This window comes from Trachurus japonicus, chromosome 21 (assembly GCF_045865225.1).
Source record: "Trachurus japonicus isolate A0001 chromosome 21, Traja_1.0".
In the NCBI taxonomy this organism is placed as follows: Eukaryota; Metazoa; Chordata; class Actinopteri; order Carangiformes; family Carangidae; genus Trachurus; species Trachurus japonicus.
Window position 1 is genome coordinate 14,122,873 of NC_140927.1, and position 20,618 is coordinate 14,143,490.

General features: G+C 39.5%; 1 protein-coding gene across 2 annotated transcripts in view; it reads right to left on the reverse strand.

The window, feature by feature from the left end:
• The window catches only part of erbb4b (erb-b2 receptor tyrosine kinase 4b), a 323,074-nt gene that overhangs the window by 45,961 nt on the left and 256,495 nt on the right, over positions 1-20,618 (reverse strand). The window contains exons 16-20 of one of the 2 annotated variants that reach the window (XM_085766219.1): positions 19,178-19,222; positions 15,707-15,839; positions 12,302-12,424; positions 9,162-9,260; positions 2,802-2,987 (exon numbers count right to left, since the gene is read on the reverse strand). In XM_085766219.1, the coding sequence (XP_085622345.1) occupies positions 2,802-2,987; positions 9,162-9,260; positions 12,302-12,424; positions 15,707-15,839; positions 19,178-19,222 (586 nt within the window). The remainder of the gene's footprint in view (positions 1-2,801; positions 2,988-9,161; positions 9,261-12,301; positions 12,425-15,706; positions 15,840-19,177; positions 19,223-20,618) is intronic. The other variant, XM_085766220.1, reaches the window with a different exon arrangement.

Here is a 20,618-nt window from a genome sequence, read left to right on the forward strand (position 1 = left end):
GGGCAGCAGGCCCAGCCCTCGCCACCATCCCTGTCCCTGAGCCCATCCCCACACCCCCACACCCCAACACAATAAGATGGCCATAGAGATGGTCAGACATGGACCAGGGAGCCAACAGGAGACAACTCTGTCCACAAAAATGCAGCGCAACAACACATGACAGCTGTAAGTAGTGTCCTCACAGCTCACTCTTCTTTTCATTTACTTAGTTTCTTCACATCTCATACTTACAATTTTCATTATCTTGTTAATTGTATATTAATTGATTCTAAACAAACATCAATGTCTAGCAGACCTAATACCATGACACACATAAGCAGACCAGATACTCACTGTTTTCTGCAGATTTCCTGTATTTTTCTGTTCTTGTCACTTATTTATCTAATTTTGCTGAATAGATTGCGGGTGAGAGCGTATGTGTTCATGTGTGCACAACTGCACATTATTTCCATCTTTTTTGTTTGATATCATGACTGACTTAAGAATTATAATGAACAGTCTTATGGCTCTCAAATCAGGAAATATATTATAGCAGCAACAGAGGGAATGTCAATACATCATGAATAAACAGAGTAAACATTTTACAAGACACTGCCTGGAAAATGCTGATTGCATATGAATGGCTTAATAGATCTTTAAGATGGTGTATTTATTGATCTTTGGTCAGAAAAAAAGCTGCATCACGACTGTAAAATTGTTTGACATTTCACCATGGTATTACAGCTGTATCAAATTTTGATAGAAGGAGTCCCAAATCAAACCATATGACACTGTTGCAACACTTGATATATACAGACGGCCAAAGAGTGGCTAAGAAGCAGATTTGAAAAGCAAGCATACAAACAGTATTTTATAGAAACAGGATGTATTCTGTGGCATCAGAGCCCTGCATGCATAGTAGTGCTGATGAATCTGCTCATTAGTATGACTCTCAGGGCAGATCACTCCATTAATAATATACGGCTGCGATGGCGTCCATGACAGAGAGGGAGGGCCACAGAGATGTGGAGCCCTGTCACTTGCAAGAGCCTTGACAGCCCCGTAAGACCCTGCACGAGTGGATGTATCCATGATAGATGGTAATGAAATCATTTCCACGAAAGATATTTCAAGACTCAAGTCAACTTACAACAACTTATTATGAGCACTACATGTGGGAATGTTGGTCGTGTTAGTGTCCCAATTCACCTTGCTGGTATAATTCAGATAAGCACACTGGACACTTTGTGATTGTGTGAGCATGAACCTACAGTATGGACACCTGATTGGCTGTGTGCTTCCTGACAGCTATTTGTGCCCCCACAAGCTATAGCCAATTATTGAAAATCCTAAACAGCAATCACTTGAGACACACATGAACAGAAGTAAATAATACATCATATCATCATATCTACCCTTTATGAATTATAAATGTCCCCATGTTGACAACTGTTCACAGTAGGCATATACAGTATTTATTCATCTGTATGTAGCCAATCGCCATCATTTTTCCACAAAGTAATTGATGTGATTAATACTATAACAAGTCAATATTTGTGTTACACAGCATGGTTTGTCATTGTTGCAAGAATTAATGCACGCTTTGATAGCCTTTGATATAAAAAAAGACATTTTATATGGTATGATCATAACTATGTCCCAAAGTTTAATTGATGGTTTAATATTTTCCCACAGAAGCTAAGCTGGAGTACTGCCTGACTCTGATTTAGCCAAAAATGGCTGCAAAAATATTTGTAACAGATATTAGATCTGGGACTGCAGTGAATGCTAAGTCGCTTTTATTCTGCTTCTCTAAGCTTTTTAACCCATTACTGACTGGTTTATTGGCCATTTATCAAATTTATCTATCTATCAAATGGTTATATCACATTATATATAGCATATTATCAGGCCCTGCAATTAATACCTTTTCTTAATTAATAAATGCATAAAGAATATTGGCAAGACTTATAAAAGTTGTTATTAGGCTTGTTAGACAGTCAAAGATGTTGAGTTAACTCTGGTGATTATCCACTCTGTACAGACACAGACAGATAAAGACAGACCATTGGTAGATCTGTCACCTCTTAATATTGACAAGTAGATAAAAACTAATTGTAATGCTCTGCTAACACCTAGTTCCCTGCTCTCCACACAAGGCAAGCAAGACTTTGAATTATTTACTTCAGTTCTCCAGAGAGGCTGGCAAGGGGCGCCACTGACTGCTGTGGAATCCTCAACACACACGCAAATACTCAAACCTTAGCAAAACCTCTAGTCCTTCCTTGTCTCTACCTATCAGCTCTCTACTTTAGACTAACATAAACATATTTTTTTCACTACAGTAGCAATGTAGCATCTCAATTAGTCTCTATCTGCTGAGACCTATAATACAAGGGAGCACAGCTGGTTTCAAAAGGGCACATCACAAATGTGTATGAGGGAGAACAAAACTAAAAAAGACAAATTAAAGTTCAAATCTTATGAACTTTGTCAAACAGAGGCAAGCAATACAGATGCACATTGGCATCTGACTCTCAAACTCTTCAAGTCATCACACAGTATTGATTTAGATAATTGGTCCAACAGTAAGAATCAGCAAGATGATCCACTAATAAACAAACTCCTCAGGTATCAAAACGATCCATCAACACGAAAAACAACCTTTGGCTAATCTGCCAACTGAGACCCAACCAAGCAACAGACTAATCAGCAAACAAAACCACCAGTGAGGTAGTTTATAAATAAACCAACCAACCACATCAACCAAACAAGCATGCAGGCTGTGAAACAACTAACAAATCAGAATCTTCAATCCTTACCTTGGCAATCTGGACACACCAATTGAGCAACAGCTGGGATCCAATGTTGTCCTTGTGCTCATGGACATAGTCGAGCAGGCACCCGTGAGGCATCAGTTGTGTGACCAGCTGGATGGTGGGACTCAGGCAGACACCCAGCAGGCGGACAAGGTGGGGGTGCTCCATGCTAGCCATGATCAGCGCCTCCTGAATGAGACAGATATACACTGAGGCATGTGGGGGTAAAGGGCTTGTCATAGTACGTGTACATGAAAAGATTCTAACATGTTTAGTTTAGCCAAAACAAACAACAAACACAAACGTCATATAAAATCCATCACTGCCATGTTTTTTTATGTTCTGAAGTATTCAATCTTAAAATTCTCCTTTACAGCTAAGAGATTTGTGTAAAGAGGACTTCCCACTTATTATTTAGATTACATTATACATGGACCCTTAATATCCTGCTGTAGTATCTCTTTTAACAGACAGAATAATCTCCTAGCAGCCAAAGATTTAAAATGTACTGTAAGCCATTCAGCGTGAACTCGATTCCGCATCCTCTCTTCATCTAATACAAATAAATTACAACCCTCTGAGCTCCAAGGTGGTGTGGCAGGGCAATCCCCTTTCTCCGGCACCTTTGATATTGCTTTAACGCCTTTTGCAATAGTAATTAGAAATCATCCAGGTACTGATGGTGTAAAATGCAGGTTATTGATTTGTTCATTTGACTGAGTACTTTCAGTTCCCAACCTCCTGAACTACAGTGCATTTCAAAACTGTTCAGCCCCTGATGTCGGGGAGTCTATGAAATATTCTGCTGCAGTGAATAAGAGAGGTGACTAAGAACCTGTTGACTACTGTGGCTGAGCTTCACAGACCTATCATGAAGTGGGCAAACTTCATGACTGACTGACTGATGATTTGGACTGCCAAATGTCTTGGCATATACTCAATATTCAACATTCAATCACTTGTTCAAACCCTTGATGGACACAGTATAGCTGGACCAGGGGGGGAGAGAGCTTTGCCATGTTGGAGATAAATAAATCTGTCACTATCTCCATGTAAGACGCTTCATCTGGAAATGAAACCAAAGAGCCACATATTCTATTACTGTACTTACGTCTGCAGCCAAATGCTAAAGATATAAACTCCTGCTTTGTCAAGAATTGGGTGTTCCTTTGTCAGATGAATTGTGGGAGGAGGGCCTGGCCAATATGATAGAACAGTTTGTTCCATTACGTGCAGATACAGATTAACACAGACGGCCTTAGTCAAAACTAGACATAATGACATATTTGAGTTGGTTTCTTCCATGTATGGTAGGTGTGGTACTGCCAAGGGATCACTATCACACATATTCTGGCACTGTCCAGTAGCAGGGGATTTCTGGTGTGACATATTTAATTGGTTGCCCAAACAATATGGAACTAACATTCAGCCAGACTGTATGGTTGGCATGGTTGCAGCTAAAAAAATAGTATTGCTAAACTGGAAGTCTCCATTGTCTCCATGTTTTAGGAGGTGGCTCAACGAAATACTTTCAGTTGCCAAGATGGAACGGATTCATTATGGCAAATGGAATTCATAAAACTATTTCCAGAAGGTGCAGAAGTTGTTTCTGACCATGCTGAATGAGACCTACATAACTTGTGAGTTTTGCTGCTATGTTGTATCAAACTCTGATTCAACCTGCATACGGCTGATATTCTGGCAGTCATCCACCCATGTTTTCTTTCTTTTTTGCTGTACCCTTGACTCTCCTGGTGGAAGGAGAAGTCTTCGTTTTTTATTTATCACTGTCAATCTGCAGTTTTGGACTGCTCTTGCAAGTTCTGTTCAGTTTGTGTAATAGTATAATGTTTATTGTGTGTATACAATGGAAAACAAAACAAAACAAAACAAAACATGAAAATAGTAGGAAAGTAAAAAAGTACACCTTGTGCCTGATTGGGTTGATCATGATCCAAATGGCATAATAACCTCTTTGTATAAATTAAAGATTTTAAATACATTAAATTTAAAGCACTTTTGCTTGGGGAAAATGTGGTTACATCCAAAGTTATCTGCAAATGAAATACAGTAATCTTATCACTATTTAGTCACTATTATTCATCTATCATTTAAATTTTCAGAGCAAGAAAAGTTGACTATGTGCAGATATGTACCACATCCATATGTTGTGACTTTTTACCTAAACAGGTAGTGTTTCAGTTAGAGCAAAAATACAAATAACGGAGCAAAGGTTCAAAGAATCAACGCACTGGTAGAGAGTCCATCATGTTTACAAGTGTTGACTGAACTATCAAAGATCACAGGACCCGTTATTCTGTTTAAGGCTGAAGTTTCTCTTGAAGCGAGCAGCAAGGTTCCTCTAAGTCAGAAACAGTAGATTTTTATTCAAACCTCAACATCAAAGTGACTCACTGCTTCACAAGGCTGTCAGCGTTCTTTGTAACCAACTAAAAGTGTAGTAAATACATCAAGGTGAGGTTGTTGTGAATCCCGTGTCTGTGTTCTTTATTACAATGTACAGTAAGAACTGTGATGTACTTACTTTAGTCTGAAACATTGCTATTGGAAAATAATGCTACAGAATAGGATTTATGCGAAGAAGCTGCTCCAGTACATTATATATGAAGCTTTGAACTCATGTGTGTCAACACCTATACTACTGTATATATATATATATATATATATATATATATACAGTATATATATATATGTACTGCATATGATGGTAGCATCATGAATTAAAAACAATTTCAAATAAATAAATAAACAAACCTTAATCTATTCTGTGCAAGCACACACACACACACACACACACACACACACACACACACACACACACACACACACACACGCACGCACACACACACACACACACACACACACACACACACACACACACACACACAGCATTATTTCTGCCAGAGGTTTGGGTTAATGTGACAATTCATCATAAGATGGATAGTTGTGCAGCACAAATCCACAACACAGGTGGAGGTGGTTGGGTTTGCATGTACGTTAGAAATACAGTGTGTCGTGACCCACTGAACGTTGACAGAGAGATACAACCACAACACAGTCTTCTACGCTTTGCATAATCGGATCCATGCTCATCTGGTGATGGCAGTAGATACTTTGAGGACGATTGTAATTCAGGCCAAAGTCTGCGAGAGAGCTGTTTGACTGTGTGGGCAGGATCCGTTTCAAGTAAATCTTGGCAGCGTTCATCTTCCACTGAGACATGGCACCTGGAGATGTCTTAACTCTCGACTACTGTACATTACACTGAGCTTTTCAGGTAAGATTAAATTCCAACTCACTACCTCCCTTCGCCTCAATCCTTATCAGTATACTAACTGAAAAAGACATGCAGCTTGGAGGTGTGTGCAAAGATCGTACAGTGAGGCCACTAAGTAGGGAGGGTATGTCTGTGATGTTGGTGTGTGAGCATAGGAGAGAGAGAATACAACTGTGTGTGTACAGTATGTGGATACTTGGCTGAAAAGGTCTGCTAGTGCTCCACCAAAAAAAAATAAAAAAGTTTTCAGTCCTCTCTGTTTCCTATCACATCCTGTTGACTGACTTCCACATAAAAGCACCCAGGCTGAATTTTACAGTAAAACCCAAAGCTTCTTTTTTGCTGCCCCACAGCAGTTTATAGCACCAGCTAACATTAGCTTTAAGAATGGAGGGTGCTAACGTCAACAGACAACTGACTCCCAGGCAGCACAACACAGACTCCTTTCCAAACTCAGGTCACCTCAGTGGACTTTTGGACTTTAGTTACTTCATCTGTCAATATGATGTCAGAATTGCGGCAAAGTGAGTAGCCTCATACTAAACACTACCTGCAGGAACAGCCGATTGCAATACAGTCAATCAAAACCAGTCTATCACGTTCAGAGTCATGCATGTCACTGTCATCGCCAATGCTCAGGAAGTCTGCGGTGCACCGATGAAAGCGGAACGATTCTGACTGCAGGCCTACAGTAACTGGTTTTGTGAATTTTACACCAATATCCTTTCAATGTTTTAAGAAGATTTAAGAATTATATTAACAGCAGAAATTTGTAAATCACAGCACGACAAAATGCACAATTAAACTGGGAAAAATGTATTTGATTATCTTGAGTAATCAAATGAAATACCACTGTACGACAGGTGGTCTAACCCCTAACACTCAGCTCCAAACACCTTTGTAATACCACCAAATTGTGTTCAAAACTAGATTCCATGCATACTGTTATCTTGATTAAAATCACATATTTATCTAGAATTCTCTCTCAACTTCTTTTTAATGTTTGAATATGGAAAGGTCACACATTATAACTTCAAATAAAGGTTCTCATTATAATTTAGAAATCTGTTAAATTCATGTTTTGTATCGTTAAAATTGATTCATTTTGGTGCATTTTTTTTCTGGTTGATACTCATAGAGAATAATAACTCAGCAAAAACATTTATGAATAGAACAAAAGATTATCTTTCTCTTACACAAGGGGGGCAGCTTCACTGAATTCAATTTTCCAAGGCCAGTCCGCAAGGGTTTATCCTGCTTCAGTGAAAACAAGCCTTGAGCAGGAGTTTAGCTTTCAAAAGGAATAACATACAGTACTCTAGTCTCTCCTGTCTGCCTGAAGCTATTATTATAAATACATACACGCAATAACATGCATAGATGTACATGCATGACAATCTTACAGGACACTGACAGTCAGTCTTCTCTCTAGGTAATGGAAGAAAGGAGGTGTTGTTCACACTACATTTCTGGACTAAACATTTTTACCCATTTCATTAATTTGTAAAAGGAGAATGTTTTCCTCCTCTAGGTGCTCTACAGGTAAAAAACAGCAAACACACACAAACTATTTTACTGAGAGAAACAAAATGACACCCACGCATGCACACACACAGAGTACACACTGTACACACAGAGAACATAAAGACTATCAATCCTCAGTGAAATTCATCCAACAGTCAGTGAGTGTGGCCTGCAGCCTAATAGTAACCAGTCAGAATTCCCAGTTCAGCTGGGAAAGTATTAGGTTAAAGTAAACGAATGGCACTCTCATTTCTCCCTGTAACTACCACTGATGTTCCCTGGTGCAGAAGCTCAGCTCCCCTCTGCTCAGCAGTCTGTACAAGAACACTAAGGAACAGGATGAATGTACAAGGAAGGTTTCAGTGGAAAATAAGATGGAACTCAAATAATTTTACTGAGGGAAAAATGAAATAATTCACAGATCAACTAATAATATTAGTATTTATGTTTAACTTCTTATACTTCTTTTTAGCTTCTCTCACTGGTTTCTATCTGAGCCAATCACAGGTTCCATCTCTCCTGCTCATCACCAGTTACATACAGTGCAATTTATCAAATAAGTGAGTTCCATTACAAAATTACCAGCAATGTAATCTACCACACTGCTACATTCACATGCAGATGTGAACTCCACTTCAGTGCCTGAGTCAACCATCAGTCAAGGATCAGTCAATTTTCCTCTTTGTCTTACAACCACTGTATGTGTATGCCTCTTTTGTCTCTCTGTATGTTGCCCTTTCATTGCTGGTATCTGCTTCTCTGATTGTCAGATGTGCCCCCAAAGCACACACAACATAAAATTAAAGGCACGTAGCATATTCATCAAAGACGCCTTGATAAAAATAGAAACGCTAACACTCCAAAAACTCTTCCTCAGACTGTCAAACTTAGCGCAAAACATGAGTGCAACTGGGTCGCTTACCGTGTGTGTGTGTGTCTGCATCTGAATGTGTGCGTGTGTTGAAGGGGGTTATTTCATCTGGATTGCATCATCATGGGGTAATAATTTTGAATTTTTTCACTTTTCCTTTTGAAATGAGAAGAGTTGTGAATGTTTTATAAATGGGGCCTTGTGCACTGTGCTGGGAGCCTGTGGCATTGTGTGTGTGTGTACGTGGGTGTATGGCAGGGGTCCTAGGGGCCCCTGATGATTTCCATTCTGGAGTCCATGGGACGTAAGCTTAGTTCTTAATGGTTCATTTCACCAACAAAGCTGATGTGTGAGTTGTTCTTTCTTTTAGAGTCACTGATGTGTGGCATCACTACACTCACTGCAATCTCAACAGTTAACAATGTGTCACAGTGGCCTGATAGGTTGTTATGTGAATACTGGAACAGTTCCGCACACTATGAAGATATTGTGAGCTTGACTGACCTGGTGAAACATTTCTACATAAGAAAATATAAACTGAGAAAACAGCTCACTTTTCTACAACTTCACTTTGAATTACAGAAAATAATTTCCAGGTTTCAACCAATAGAAAACTTGTGAGGGAAAATACAATTAAAAACTGGAATTGATTTGTTTTCAAGATACTCACGTCCATGAACTCCACGTTAGCCTTGGGTCCAGTGGCCTCATTTAGGATTTTTATGGCTACAGGAATCTTCACTGTTTCACCCTCTGGGACCCATATTCCCTAAAGAAGCATGCAAATAAACAAACAAACGGATAATGATTCAATGTATTGGATGTAAAGAAATAAAACTCCCACTTAAGAATATTTTAGTAAAAGAAAGATGCCGATCTAAATAAAAATTGAGGATTTTTCACATTGCCAGGTTTAAACCATGTGTCAGATTCTCACTGACAGAGTATGAGCATGTATCATTAAAGGTTATTTAGTCCTTCAATAGAAACTTGAGTAAGACAATTTAATCATTTTTGAGTATATGATTTCAGGTGGGATTAAGCACCTGCCGAAATGGTCAAAGCATTTAAAAGTGGAGAGAAAACAAGTACCTCTCAACTTTTTCAAAATCTTTCCAATGTGCTCCACCTTGGCTCAGCCCTGATGTGGCTTCATATCCAGCAAACCCAACACCCCCACTCACAGACTCAAAACACCTGCTCTCAAAGCTATAATTTTCATGTCATGGTTTTTTATAGACTTTCTACCTGCACCTGTGTTAATTATTATTATTACGCACAATGAATCACTTTTTTCCCCTCAGATCAACTGCACTCACACTATGTAGTATTTCATTATTATTTACATAGTGAATGAACATAACACTGCTTTTGTAACCACCTCAGTATTACTGTAAAGCAATATTTCACATCACACAGTTACTTTAGTGAACAATGCATTTTTCTTCAGCATTTTAGTGCAGCCTGTGCCATTTCAAAAAATGCACTAACTGCATTGAATGAGGTGCTACAGAACAATGTGATGTGTTGTCCTTGTTGCTCAGTGTGGCATACAGATCAACGGCTTCCAGTCTCAGCACATTGGGCCTCATTCACCAATATCTTCTTAAGAACCTTCTTAGATTCTTTCTTAAGTTGTTCTTAAGAAGTTCCTTAAGAAAACCCTACGTCAGATTCATCAACGCGTTCGTAAGCCTCAGAATTGTTCGCAGCTGTGTTCCTACTTGATGAATGCCATCTCCTCGTAAGTTGAGGGCGTGTGCCAGGTGAGTCTAATTAACATAGGATTAGCATAGGTAACCACCCCATCAATGCCCATAAATGGGCATGAGACTGCAGGGCCGTGTGCACACAGCACCCACAGGCACTGAGCAGAGAAGGTGAAGTGAGAAAGAAAGTTGAAATGCGCAAATGAAAATCTGGGAGGGAGCACCAGACTCCAAACGTAAAAAGAACTTAAGTAGTGAAGTGGCGCTACTGCGGCAGGAATGAAACTAAGAAACAAACAAAAGGCTTATATTTACTTTATATTTTTATATTTATATTTAGGCTATATTTAGTAGAGTCAGCAGTGGATGCAGCTCTTCGGTTGTTATCAGAGAGACCACACTCTCACGTGTGCCATCATAAATATTATCATATTATCACATATGAAAAAAAAACAGTTGTGTGTAGTGTGAACACTTACAGTAAGTGCACTGTTGCAGCCCGCAATTAGGAAAAAAAAATCATATCGGCAGCTGTATGCCCCCCCCAAAAAAAAGAGAAAAAAACAACTGATATGAATTAAGTGTCTATAATGTTTTTTAAGAGACTGCAATGATTTGTCAGTTATTATTATTAATATATATGATTATTAAAAACATCATAAAAGATAATAAAATAATTCTTATTCAAATCATATAATGTCATACAACTGCAGAACAAAAGAAAACGCTATAATCGGTTATTTTTGCAGAAGTCTCAGCACCTAAAAGTGCGTAAGTATACTCCTGACTGTTCTTAGATTTTGTTCTTAGTTGAGAACAAATTCTGGATAAGAAAACATTCATGAATGCCACAATCTTCGTAAAAACTTCGTAAGTAGGACTTAAGAACAAATTTGTTCTTAAGAACGGTTCGTGAATGAGGCCCATTGTTCTCATCATCAAGATCAATTGTTGAATTCAGCCAGATGGGGACTGAGCAAAAGCTGAGGGTAAAAAGAGTCCTGGGGTCCAACAAATATTGGTTAAAGAGGACGATTATTATTTAAATTACTTAATTGGTTAATTGTGGCCTGTGTCTGTCATTTGCTGCCAACAACTCTGGAGTGGTGTGAAATCAAGAGACATTATATGACCTGGCTTTTATTTACCAAAAAGGAGCAATTTCTAAGGTAATTATATAAGTATAGTTTTCAACCAGCTCTCTTTTGTGTCTTTTTTGACCTGTTAATCTGCTTATTTTTGTTTTAGGCCTCTACTTCAACAAAACAGGGGGGCCAAGGGACCCATCAAAACATTGCACCACTAGTGCTCAAAAACTGTACTGGGTGCCTGAAGTTATATTTTAGTTTTTTGGTGAAAAGATAGTTAAGATGCACAGCAAAGCACTCAATTTACAGCTTAACCTGAATGCTGAAGATCAGCATTAGCCCTGACCTCTGGATTGTGCCTGAAATAATAAGATCATGCGGTCAAGCTGCTGAGGAGCGGTTTTTCAGCTCACTGCCTGACAGGATCTCATCATTAAACCACAATTCTTCAGCTATTACAACAATACAGTTTATTTACCTCCATTTACCTTGTGACCACTAAGACTATAGATCCCATAGAGCTCACCCATGAGACACTTAATGTTTTTTTTCGTTTGGTTGTTGCAGATTCCCCAGGGTAATATGGAAGATATTTCTTTGAAAATGAACATCTGCGCTCATGCTATCATACCCTTAAAGGGGCTACAATGTAAATGGTTGATCTACCAAATGACCTATGATGATTGCAGTGGGTCTGTTTCTAATTCAACCCTGTTCTGTCTATGCCTCTCCCCTCCTACACATCTTCACACTGGTGACCTCAGCTACCTCTTATTTCAGTGTAACCGCAGGGGTCTCCATGTCGGCTATTACTTAGTTTTTTCATCCCCCGCCTGCAGCTCTCATTTCCTGTCATTAATTGTCTTGCAATCTGTCTTTCTTGTCCTCCTTTTTGCAAGGACGTGAGGCCTGTTCTATGAATTGTAGGAGAAGGATACATTCATTTATTTGGTCAATTGCAACTGAAACCCATGCAAACAGATAGTATCATTTTATATTTGTGTGTAATTTACCTTGTAAACAGTTCCAAAGGCCCCAGAGCCGAGGATCTTGACCCGTTTGAGTTCTGTCTCTTTCAGGATGCGAAGCTGGGCTTGGTTTGGTGCCGTTCCACTCGGTGTTAAAGGCTCCACCAGCTGAAAAAGAGAGTGTATAAATCTGATATGACTCATATTGTCAAGCAATTATATGCAATCTAGCATTCTGGGAATCAGGGAAACCAAAATCACTTAAATTACACAAAAATAACACCCTGTTTTTCAGGAAATGGTGCCCCCTAATGTACCTCAATTAAGTAAAAAAGAGACTATTTCCCATGTTCAATGAAAAAAATAAATTTCCTTTAAACTGTGACCTAATTTCCAAGAGCTCATACAGTGAAACTCTTACATCATCTTAAGTCATTAAACAACAACAATGACCATGGAGTTATAACTATAAAGAAGTGCTTTTTTCCATAACATGTTTCCAACATTTCAAATTCAGACTCTGGAGTGCCATAACCACTTAAGTATCAAGCAAGATGGAGAAGGTGGACTTAGAATGAGAGAAAGTGAGAGAACGGAGATGGAGGATATGGATAATTGTGCAGCCTGAAAAGGAGTTGACACTTTTGTTGTCTCATTACTGCTCAAGTGGAGGAATGAACAGATGAAATAGCTAGTGAGAGAGAAAGATTATGTGAGGGGAGGGAGGGAGGGAAGGAGGAAGATGTGTAGTGGGAGAGGAACTGTGGCAGAAACAACAACAAGACAACGATGGAGAAGCAAGCGGGCGAATTAGTCAGAGGATACAAAAGCGTAAGGGAGGGAGCAATATAAGGAGAATTAGGAAAAGAGTGGAAGATTAGAGGGAGAGGGAGGGCAGAGAGAGACAGAGAGCAAGTGTAAATCAGGCTGGCTGTGGTTGGCAGCTTCTGTCCCTCTGGCTCATGGTAACCATTTGATTAAAAACAATAGTCATTCTTCATTTAAATGGAATAACAAATCAGCTTCTGCAGGGTGGAAACAAGAGGGGTGGGACATACACAGCACATAAACAAACACACCAGACAATACAGATGTCGTAAGAATTATCCATACACACACATACAGTATACACACTACAATATGCTATTTCTCTGTGCAGGGAGCTGTCCAGCATTAGTGGTGCTGAAGATGTTGAGGCTGTGTAGGAGCCACAGTGCAGGAAATTGGAGCTGTCCACCTTCTCACTCTACACTGCAGTGACGAACCAAAGATACGTAACTTAACTACACTCAAAATTCTTGGTGTATTTCCATACTGCAGCTGATACACATCTTCGAAAAAATGACAACTGAAAGATGAGAAATGGCATGTGGAAATCCAAAACATTTAAGCAAAGTAAAAGGTGGTGAAGAGATTGACTGGCTTATCCATTCAATGAATTGTTGCATTGCCTTTTCACTGAAAGAGAAACCATGTGCGGTTTAATTGACATTGTCAAGTGTTCCCTGCAACTGGATGAATCTAGCCTATATAAATGCATATGCATCTTTCCAAATGGCTCACTGTGTTGGGTTTAACCACTTGCAGTGTCCTGGACATTGGACCAACATGACAAGATTCATTGCATTCATGCAAAGAGAGGCATGGGAGAAGATCTCTTAAAATATTTTATGACAAATGCATTCATCACGCTTATTAGAGCTGGTCTGTACACAAAATACATTTTTGGGAATAACTTGAGGTTGTTAACAGAGGTCCACAAAGCACATATAAAAAATGTATATAGACTGCATGTCAAGACAGTAATAACAGAACACATGTGGTGCACACTGCCATTCAATTACTCTTTGAAGATCTTTAAGTATCTTTGGTGTGTTTTTTTAGAATAGCATTCTGACAGATCTCACTAAAGCGGTGCTAAGTTTGAATGTAAAAAAAAAATGCTTTGCTTCCTTGCTATGCTGTTAAGGGCTGGGTGCTTTATTCAGCAAAGCAGACACTAATGCTCCCTACTATATTAGCTTAGGTCAGTATTAAATGTATGAAATTCTCACTTTTGAAATGGCCCGAGATACAGTATGTGCTGATAAAACCATTTGGTTTATGACCTCCAGAAATAAAGTTACTGTGTGGACGCATTATTCGACAGATATGGTTTTTATTACCCTTACTTACTCAAACCAGGTGTTAACATATATGAAATTCATGGTTTGCCAATTCACACAGATGGTTTATTAATCTGAACACATGACCCCTGTGGGGGTCTGCAGAATTCTCTACTTTGTGAGCAGAAAACTAGGTTTCGGTCAGAACAGCTTATTTATCAATTCACCGCTGCTTTTGTAGCAGCTGCTAACACCATCACCTTGTTAGCACAGTTATGGTGATTTGAGAGTGGGAAGGCGTCTATGCATTAATTGCATAAATGCATAAATTAATTATAATGTGTTGTGTCAAAGTGGTTTATATTATATACAGTACACTTATACATAGGTTAACGCATATAGACATTGTACAGTTGGTTATAAACAACAATTTTTGTAGCCAGCATAGTGTCTGACACTGTGTAGGAAACCAACAGTAGCAGCATATGAGAGGAAAATGTAAGTAGGATAATGAGCCTTATCTGTGCTATTCTATCTGCTCAGACACTTCTCTCATACCTTTGTGTGTGAGAGAGAGCACTGAAACAAGAACGTATTTGCTCTATGGGCACACAAGTGCATTGGATGATCTACTCTTCTTGTTTTAACACAAAGGAAGAGTGCTTTCTTCTCCTCTAATGGTATGGGCCCTTCCTCTTCCTAACAGAAGGGTCCTCTCCAGTATACAATGTCAAGTTAACACCTGAGCCTCAGTTTCTGACACTTTCTCCAGCATGTCCCCCTCCCACACCACCCCTATCCACCCCTATCCACCCACACACACACACACACACACACACACACACACACACACACACACACACACACACACACACACACACACACACACACACACATGTGTGCAGACTTAATGTGAGCAAAACACATGCATGCAAACATGCATATGTGTGTGCTCAAATGTCCTCAGGCAACTCTTCTATAATAAACTGATCTTTCTTCTAAATTTAAAGGAATATTCATCCCAGGAACTGTTATGTAAATAATCTGTCAAAGACATTTCTTTCACTTTATAGAAAATATACAATTCTTTTGGAATTTTATTGAGTACCCTTTGACCAATTCTCCTTTCATGCTTCCATCTGCTGTTGATCTAAGTCTTCTCAGTTCTCTAAACCCAGACAGCTTGATTTCTAAAGCAGTACTGCATAAATGTGGACTTCGATGAAAACAAAGTGACCTTGGCCCTTGGATTCTCAGGCATCCATAGTCTTACTAATATTATTTTTAAGTGCTACCGGCAACAGTTTCTCCTCTTTATGTTTTTTTCATCTGTTGTCCTGCTCACCTCTGTTTCCAGGAAGCGACGAAGGGCTCTCTTCTTCTTTATGTTCTTCCGGCGCACAGACACTGCTACGCTCAGCACCATGATCACCACCATGAAGAGGCCACCGATCACCCCCGCTGCGATCAGAGGAGTTCTTAAGACAAGTGAGCAGAGAGGGAGAAGAGACAGGGAAATGGTGTAAATGATGAAAAGTAAATGATGAAGACAGAAAAGGATGCAGGCAATGTCAAAACATGGCACATTGTCACCGGGAGGACACAGATGATGACAGAAAGGAGGGTGGGGTGGACAGGTTGAGTAGAAGCAGAGAGGATGAAAACAAAAAGAAAGAAGTTAGCATCATCCTTACGCCATTGCATGTGTGCGCACAAACACACATACACACACACACACACACACACACACACATATATATATTTATGCAGCCTATGTGGGTAATATCTTCACCTCCAGTTTTTGACTGTTTGTGCTCTGAATTTTATCTGGTAACCAATATTGCTCTATGCACTCTCATTAAAACCAAGGCTGAGATCAAAAACATGGAAATAACCATCAAAGTGAATTCTCAGCACCACACCGACGCTGTCATTTGAAACCTAGACTCTAAGTAATTTTCTTGATATGCTCTCCAAACTGTCTACAGAGCTGCTGCAGAAGTGGGCAGGAAGAGCAGCCCCCCCATCCCATTCTGTAATGAAAGAACCAAATTTGGTCCATGCATATTCTGCTCTGCTCTGCCCTAAATCAGTAGGAAAAAGCTGTTATTCAGGACTGTATATCACGCACACGCAAGGATGCATCCCATAAAATCTTATCACAGTCAGCTGACTTCATGGGAAGTAAAGAACTCTGTATCTCTCCCCCACATCTCTCTCTTTGGCTGCACAAGACGAAAATCACCAAGATGGGGACTTTGAACATCCAGTGGTAAAGAGCTGACTAATAAATCAGCCAGGTGGACATATTGGCCAATATGTAACTTGTGGCAGAAATGCAGGGTAATTAACAAGAGGGGTGTATAAATTTGTTTGAGTTAATTTAGATGTTCAAAAGGTCAGGTCACAATTCATTGAAGAAATATGCTTCTTAGCATCTTTACAGAGTCTATTACATGTGAAGCTAGACCCAGGAGAGTGAGTTATCTTACAGCACCTATGAATCTTATTGTAAAAATCAACGAATAGCTCACTGTATTGTTTTGTTTTTACACTTTTTGTACAAAGATTGTATGTGATACTGCTGTGGTGTTAGGATTTTCTTTCTTTCTTTTTTAAATATTGGACAGAGCCAGGATAGCTGTTTCCACTCATTTTACAGTCTTTACGCTTAAGCTGACTGTTTCCTAGTTGTAGCTTCATATTAGTAAAACTGCAAAAATAACGTACGACAATACGTGCTGAAGCTTATGGGAAACGCAGTCTTCATTCCGGCAAAACGCTACCGCTTTTGTCCACAGGGGTCGCCAAAATCAACACAAAATGAAAGTTCTCTGTAGATGCTTTAACAATCATTGCTCTTGTAATTAGCTGGCCAGGATTTGCTGGAATTCAGTGAAAACTTACGCAGAGCATGAACATTTTTTGTATCAAAAAAGTGAGCAAAAGTATGTGTTTGCATGGCTGATGAGTCTATATTTCAACATTATTATGTATCTCATTCAGTGACCCATGTTTTCAGAAACATCACAGAAATCCTGGTTCACAGGGTCAAAATGGCTCTTGCAATTTAGCCTTAATAGTTTATCAAATCAGTAACTAAAGTTACATTACATGTGAGAGCACATTGCTATACCATGATGTAAGTATTTGTAATAACTTGAGAAAAAGACCACTGATAGCCACCCAGTAATTAAAAATGTAGCACTATAGCTGAGGCAGTTGGCGAGAAATGTCCCAGAGGATTTGACACATGACAAAATGCAATTTAAGCATCAAGATCCACAGTAGATGATCTAATTCAATCCACACGCTTCACTTACGTGGTTTCTTCGAGTGATATTAACAGGTCCCTTGAGTGAATCCTGACCGCATTATAAATGTACTCGAGACATATAGCTCTAAATTTCACCCAGCAAGCCACATGTTCAGAAATGCATTTGATCCACTGCAACGACATCACAATTTAAAAAAAGGACACTGAATCATACAAATGAGGAACACAGAGTTGTCAAACCAGAGGCAGCTCATGATGCTCAACTAAATGAAAAGATGGCGTCAAATGGAAACATGTTGGATGAGGTATTACATGAGTTTGTGACAGAAAGTGATTAATCCAGTTTTATCAGATATGCACACAATCCCTTCACTAGATTCACGTTAATGCCAGGTGGAACACCGGCCTTTGAGGGCTTAGTGTAATCATCTGTTTCTGATAAGCCACTTTCATTTGTGCTGAGAAGTCGATACGTCCATCATGTAACAAATTACCAGATTTACAAGGTGTGCAACACTGCTGGTGTTAGCTGGGAATCTATACCGCTGCATCCGAGCCACAGCTCTCCGAGATCTGATAAGGTCTACCCTGTTCACTGGGTCAGCTGATAACTACATTTCCCCATCTGCTGCAGTTCCCCTTCAGTCTGTTGGCAGTGTCCCACAGGAGGAAAAGAGCAGATTTTAAACACTCCCCTGTGGGATGTTTTTCTCCAAACTGCAGGTGTCTCCTTCAGCATCTATTGATCCCAGTAAAAGATTAAGGATACTGAATATTGATCAGTACTTGGTAAATGTTTATCAGTCTGTCTACACATCTAACTGTATGATCCCTTTTTCTAAGCAGCCCCCATGGTCTCTTGTTATGCTGCAAGTTAGTCTATGTGTGTCTCCATTTTTCCAGTTTGATGATCTCATTTAAAGTCATGCATTGTTCTTTACCATTGCAGCACTTTCTTTTCTGCATAACTCTGTTCTTTTTTGGTGTCATTGTTGTGCTGCAGATCTCCAGGCCCACCAGTAAGTCTACACTGCCTACACTGTTGACTGCTCACTGTGATTATCAGACTTTTTTTTAACCCCCCCTTTTTTTAAAAATCATCTCCCAAACACCCAATCCAACAATTCTCAGTGCCACCTCACCTGATGCCAAACCGTTTCTCTTATGAAACCTTGAATCCAATTCAATTCAATTCAATTTAAATTTGCTTTATTGGCATGAACGTTGCAAGAACTATGTTGCCAAAGCATCAAGAATCCATTTGCTGTAAACTGTTAGCGGCAGTTTGTTCCCTTTTCTCCCCCATAGCCTCAGAACAAAAGCTAAAGTGCTATCAATTTATCAAGAACCAGGTAAATTACTTATGCTCACACACAACCATACAAACACACACTCCAGCCTCCAACATGAATATCACAGAGTGGCTTTAAGGACACTTTTGGGCCTTAGCACTAACTGATTCTTGGATCTCCCTCTGTGTGTGTGTGTGTGTGTGTGTGTGTGTGCGTGCGTGCGGGGGGGATTTAATACATTTTGTACCTGTCCATCCAGCCGATACAGTCTTGGAGTCTTGGACCAATGCACCTAAGGAAACAATACAGGACAAACACTCAAACATTTTTTTTTAGTTTACACATATCTGAAAATTAGGATACACTGGAGTGAGCTGACCAAAGCAATAACTAACAGGTACAGTCAAAACCCTTTTACACTAAGGACCTGTGATCATCCTGTAGTCCTATCACTGAGACAACATGAGCTGCACTTGTTAACACAAAACCTAATGACTACTGGATCCTCTTGTCAACACAGTTACACAGGATGCACATGATAAGGATATGGGAAAAAAGCAGCAGTTCCTGTCCTCCCTCAGTTAAATATGCATATGTCTCAGGCAGACTGAAAAGTGCTATATCACAATAACTTCTCATCTTTTTCAGAACTCTTGAACATTGAAGAGGTGCAGAGACCTGCAATTTTCTACCTTTCAGTCTTACTTCCTCCATCTGGTTCTGTCTCTTGCTTTTAAGTTAGTAAATTCAAAGAAATTCGATTCAGTCCATTTTTCTGAGTTATTTTGCCTGCTTAGTATAAAACACGCTGAAAGACAGTAGGACACAGAGGCTGAGAGGACTTTTGTGTTCAACTCTGGCTTTTAGTTGTAAAAGCACAAGGCAGGTTATACCTTTATAGTCACAGCATCAGCAAACCCATGTGTTCTCCTGATGTCTGATGGTGCACTTGAAATATGAGTTGAGTTCAGAACTCAGATCTTTGTATCTCTTTCTCAGCTCTAATTTCATTCTGGGAATGTGTTAAAGTTCAGAGTGACAGATTACACTGTCTTCTGATGAAAAGCAAAGATTTCTTCTGAAAGTGTCACCTGTCCTGTTTCAAATCTTCCCTGTGCAGTGTGCACTAGTTGCATCATATACCATGACTGACAGACTTAATATTGCTCCAAAATTCAGTGGGCCCTCTGAATGTTTAGAGGTAAAGGATATTGGTTTTGTCCTGGTGCTGTCTGTTTCCCTCTAAGTTCATGTCTCTACCATTTTCCCCCTCACTCCCTCAGTTTGTGTTTTTTAGAAGTGGACCTGATTATAAAGCTGTCGGCTGGGTGTTTTCCATTTACAACTGCATTGTTATGCTCAAGTGAGCGGGAGCTTGTCACTCAGAAGATAAGAAATAACATACAAGGAAGTGACATAAAATCCCTGTGGAGTTAAATACAAAATGATGTCTTACCCTTGTGTAATATTTCATTGAGCGATCAGTGGCTAGTGGGCAATGGAGAGTGGAAAGGTATTTCACTGACTCCTCTCACTTTGAGTCTGTCTCTTCTCTCTCATTTTCTGCTTCACCTCTTTCTTTATCTCTTTTATCCTGCAAGATGTTGGATTATTATTGCATGTCTGCAGGGTATGGATAGTGAAAGGGACTTTTTGTGAGTGTGCACTGTTAAGTCGCTATTTATGTA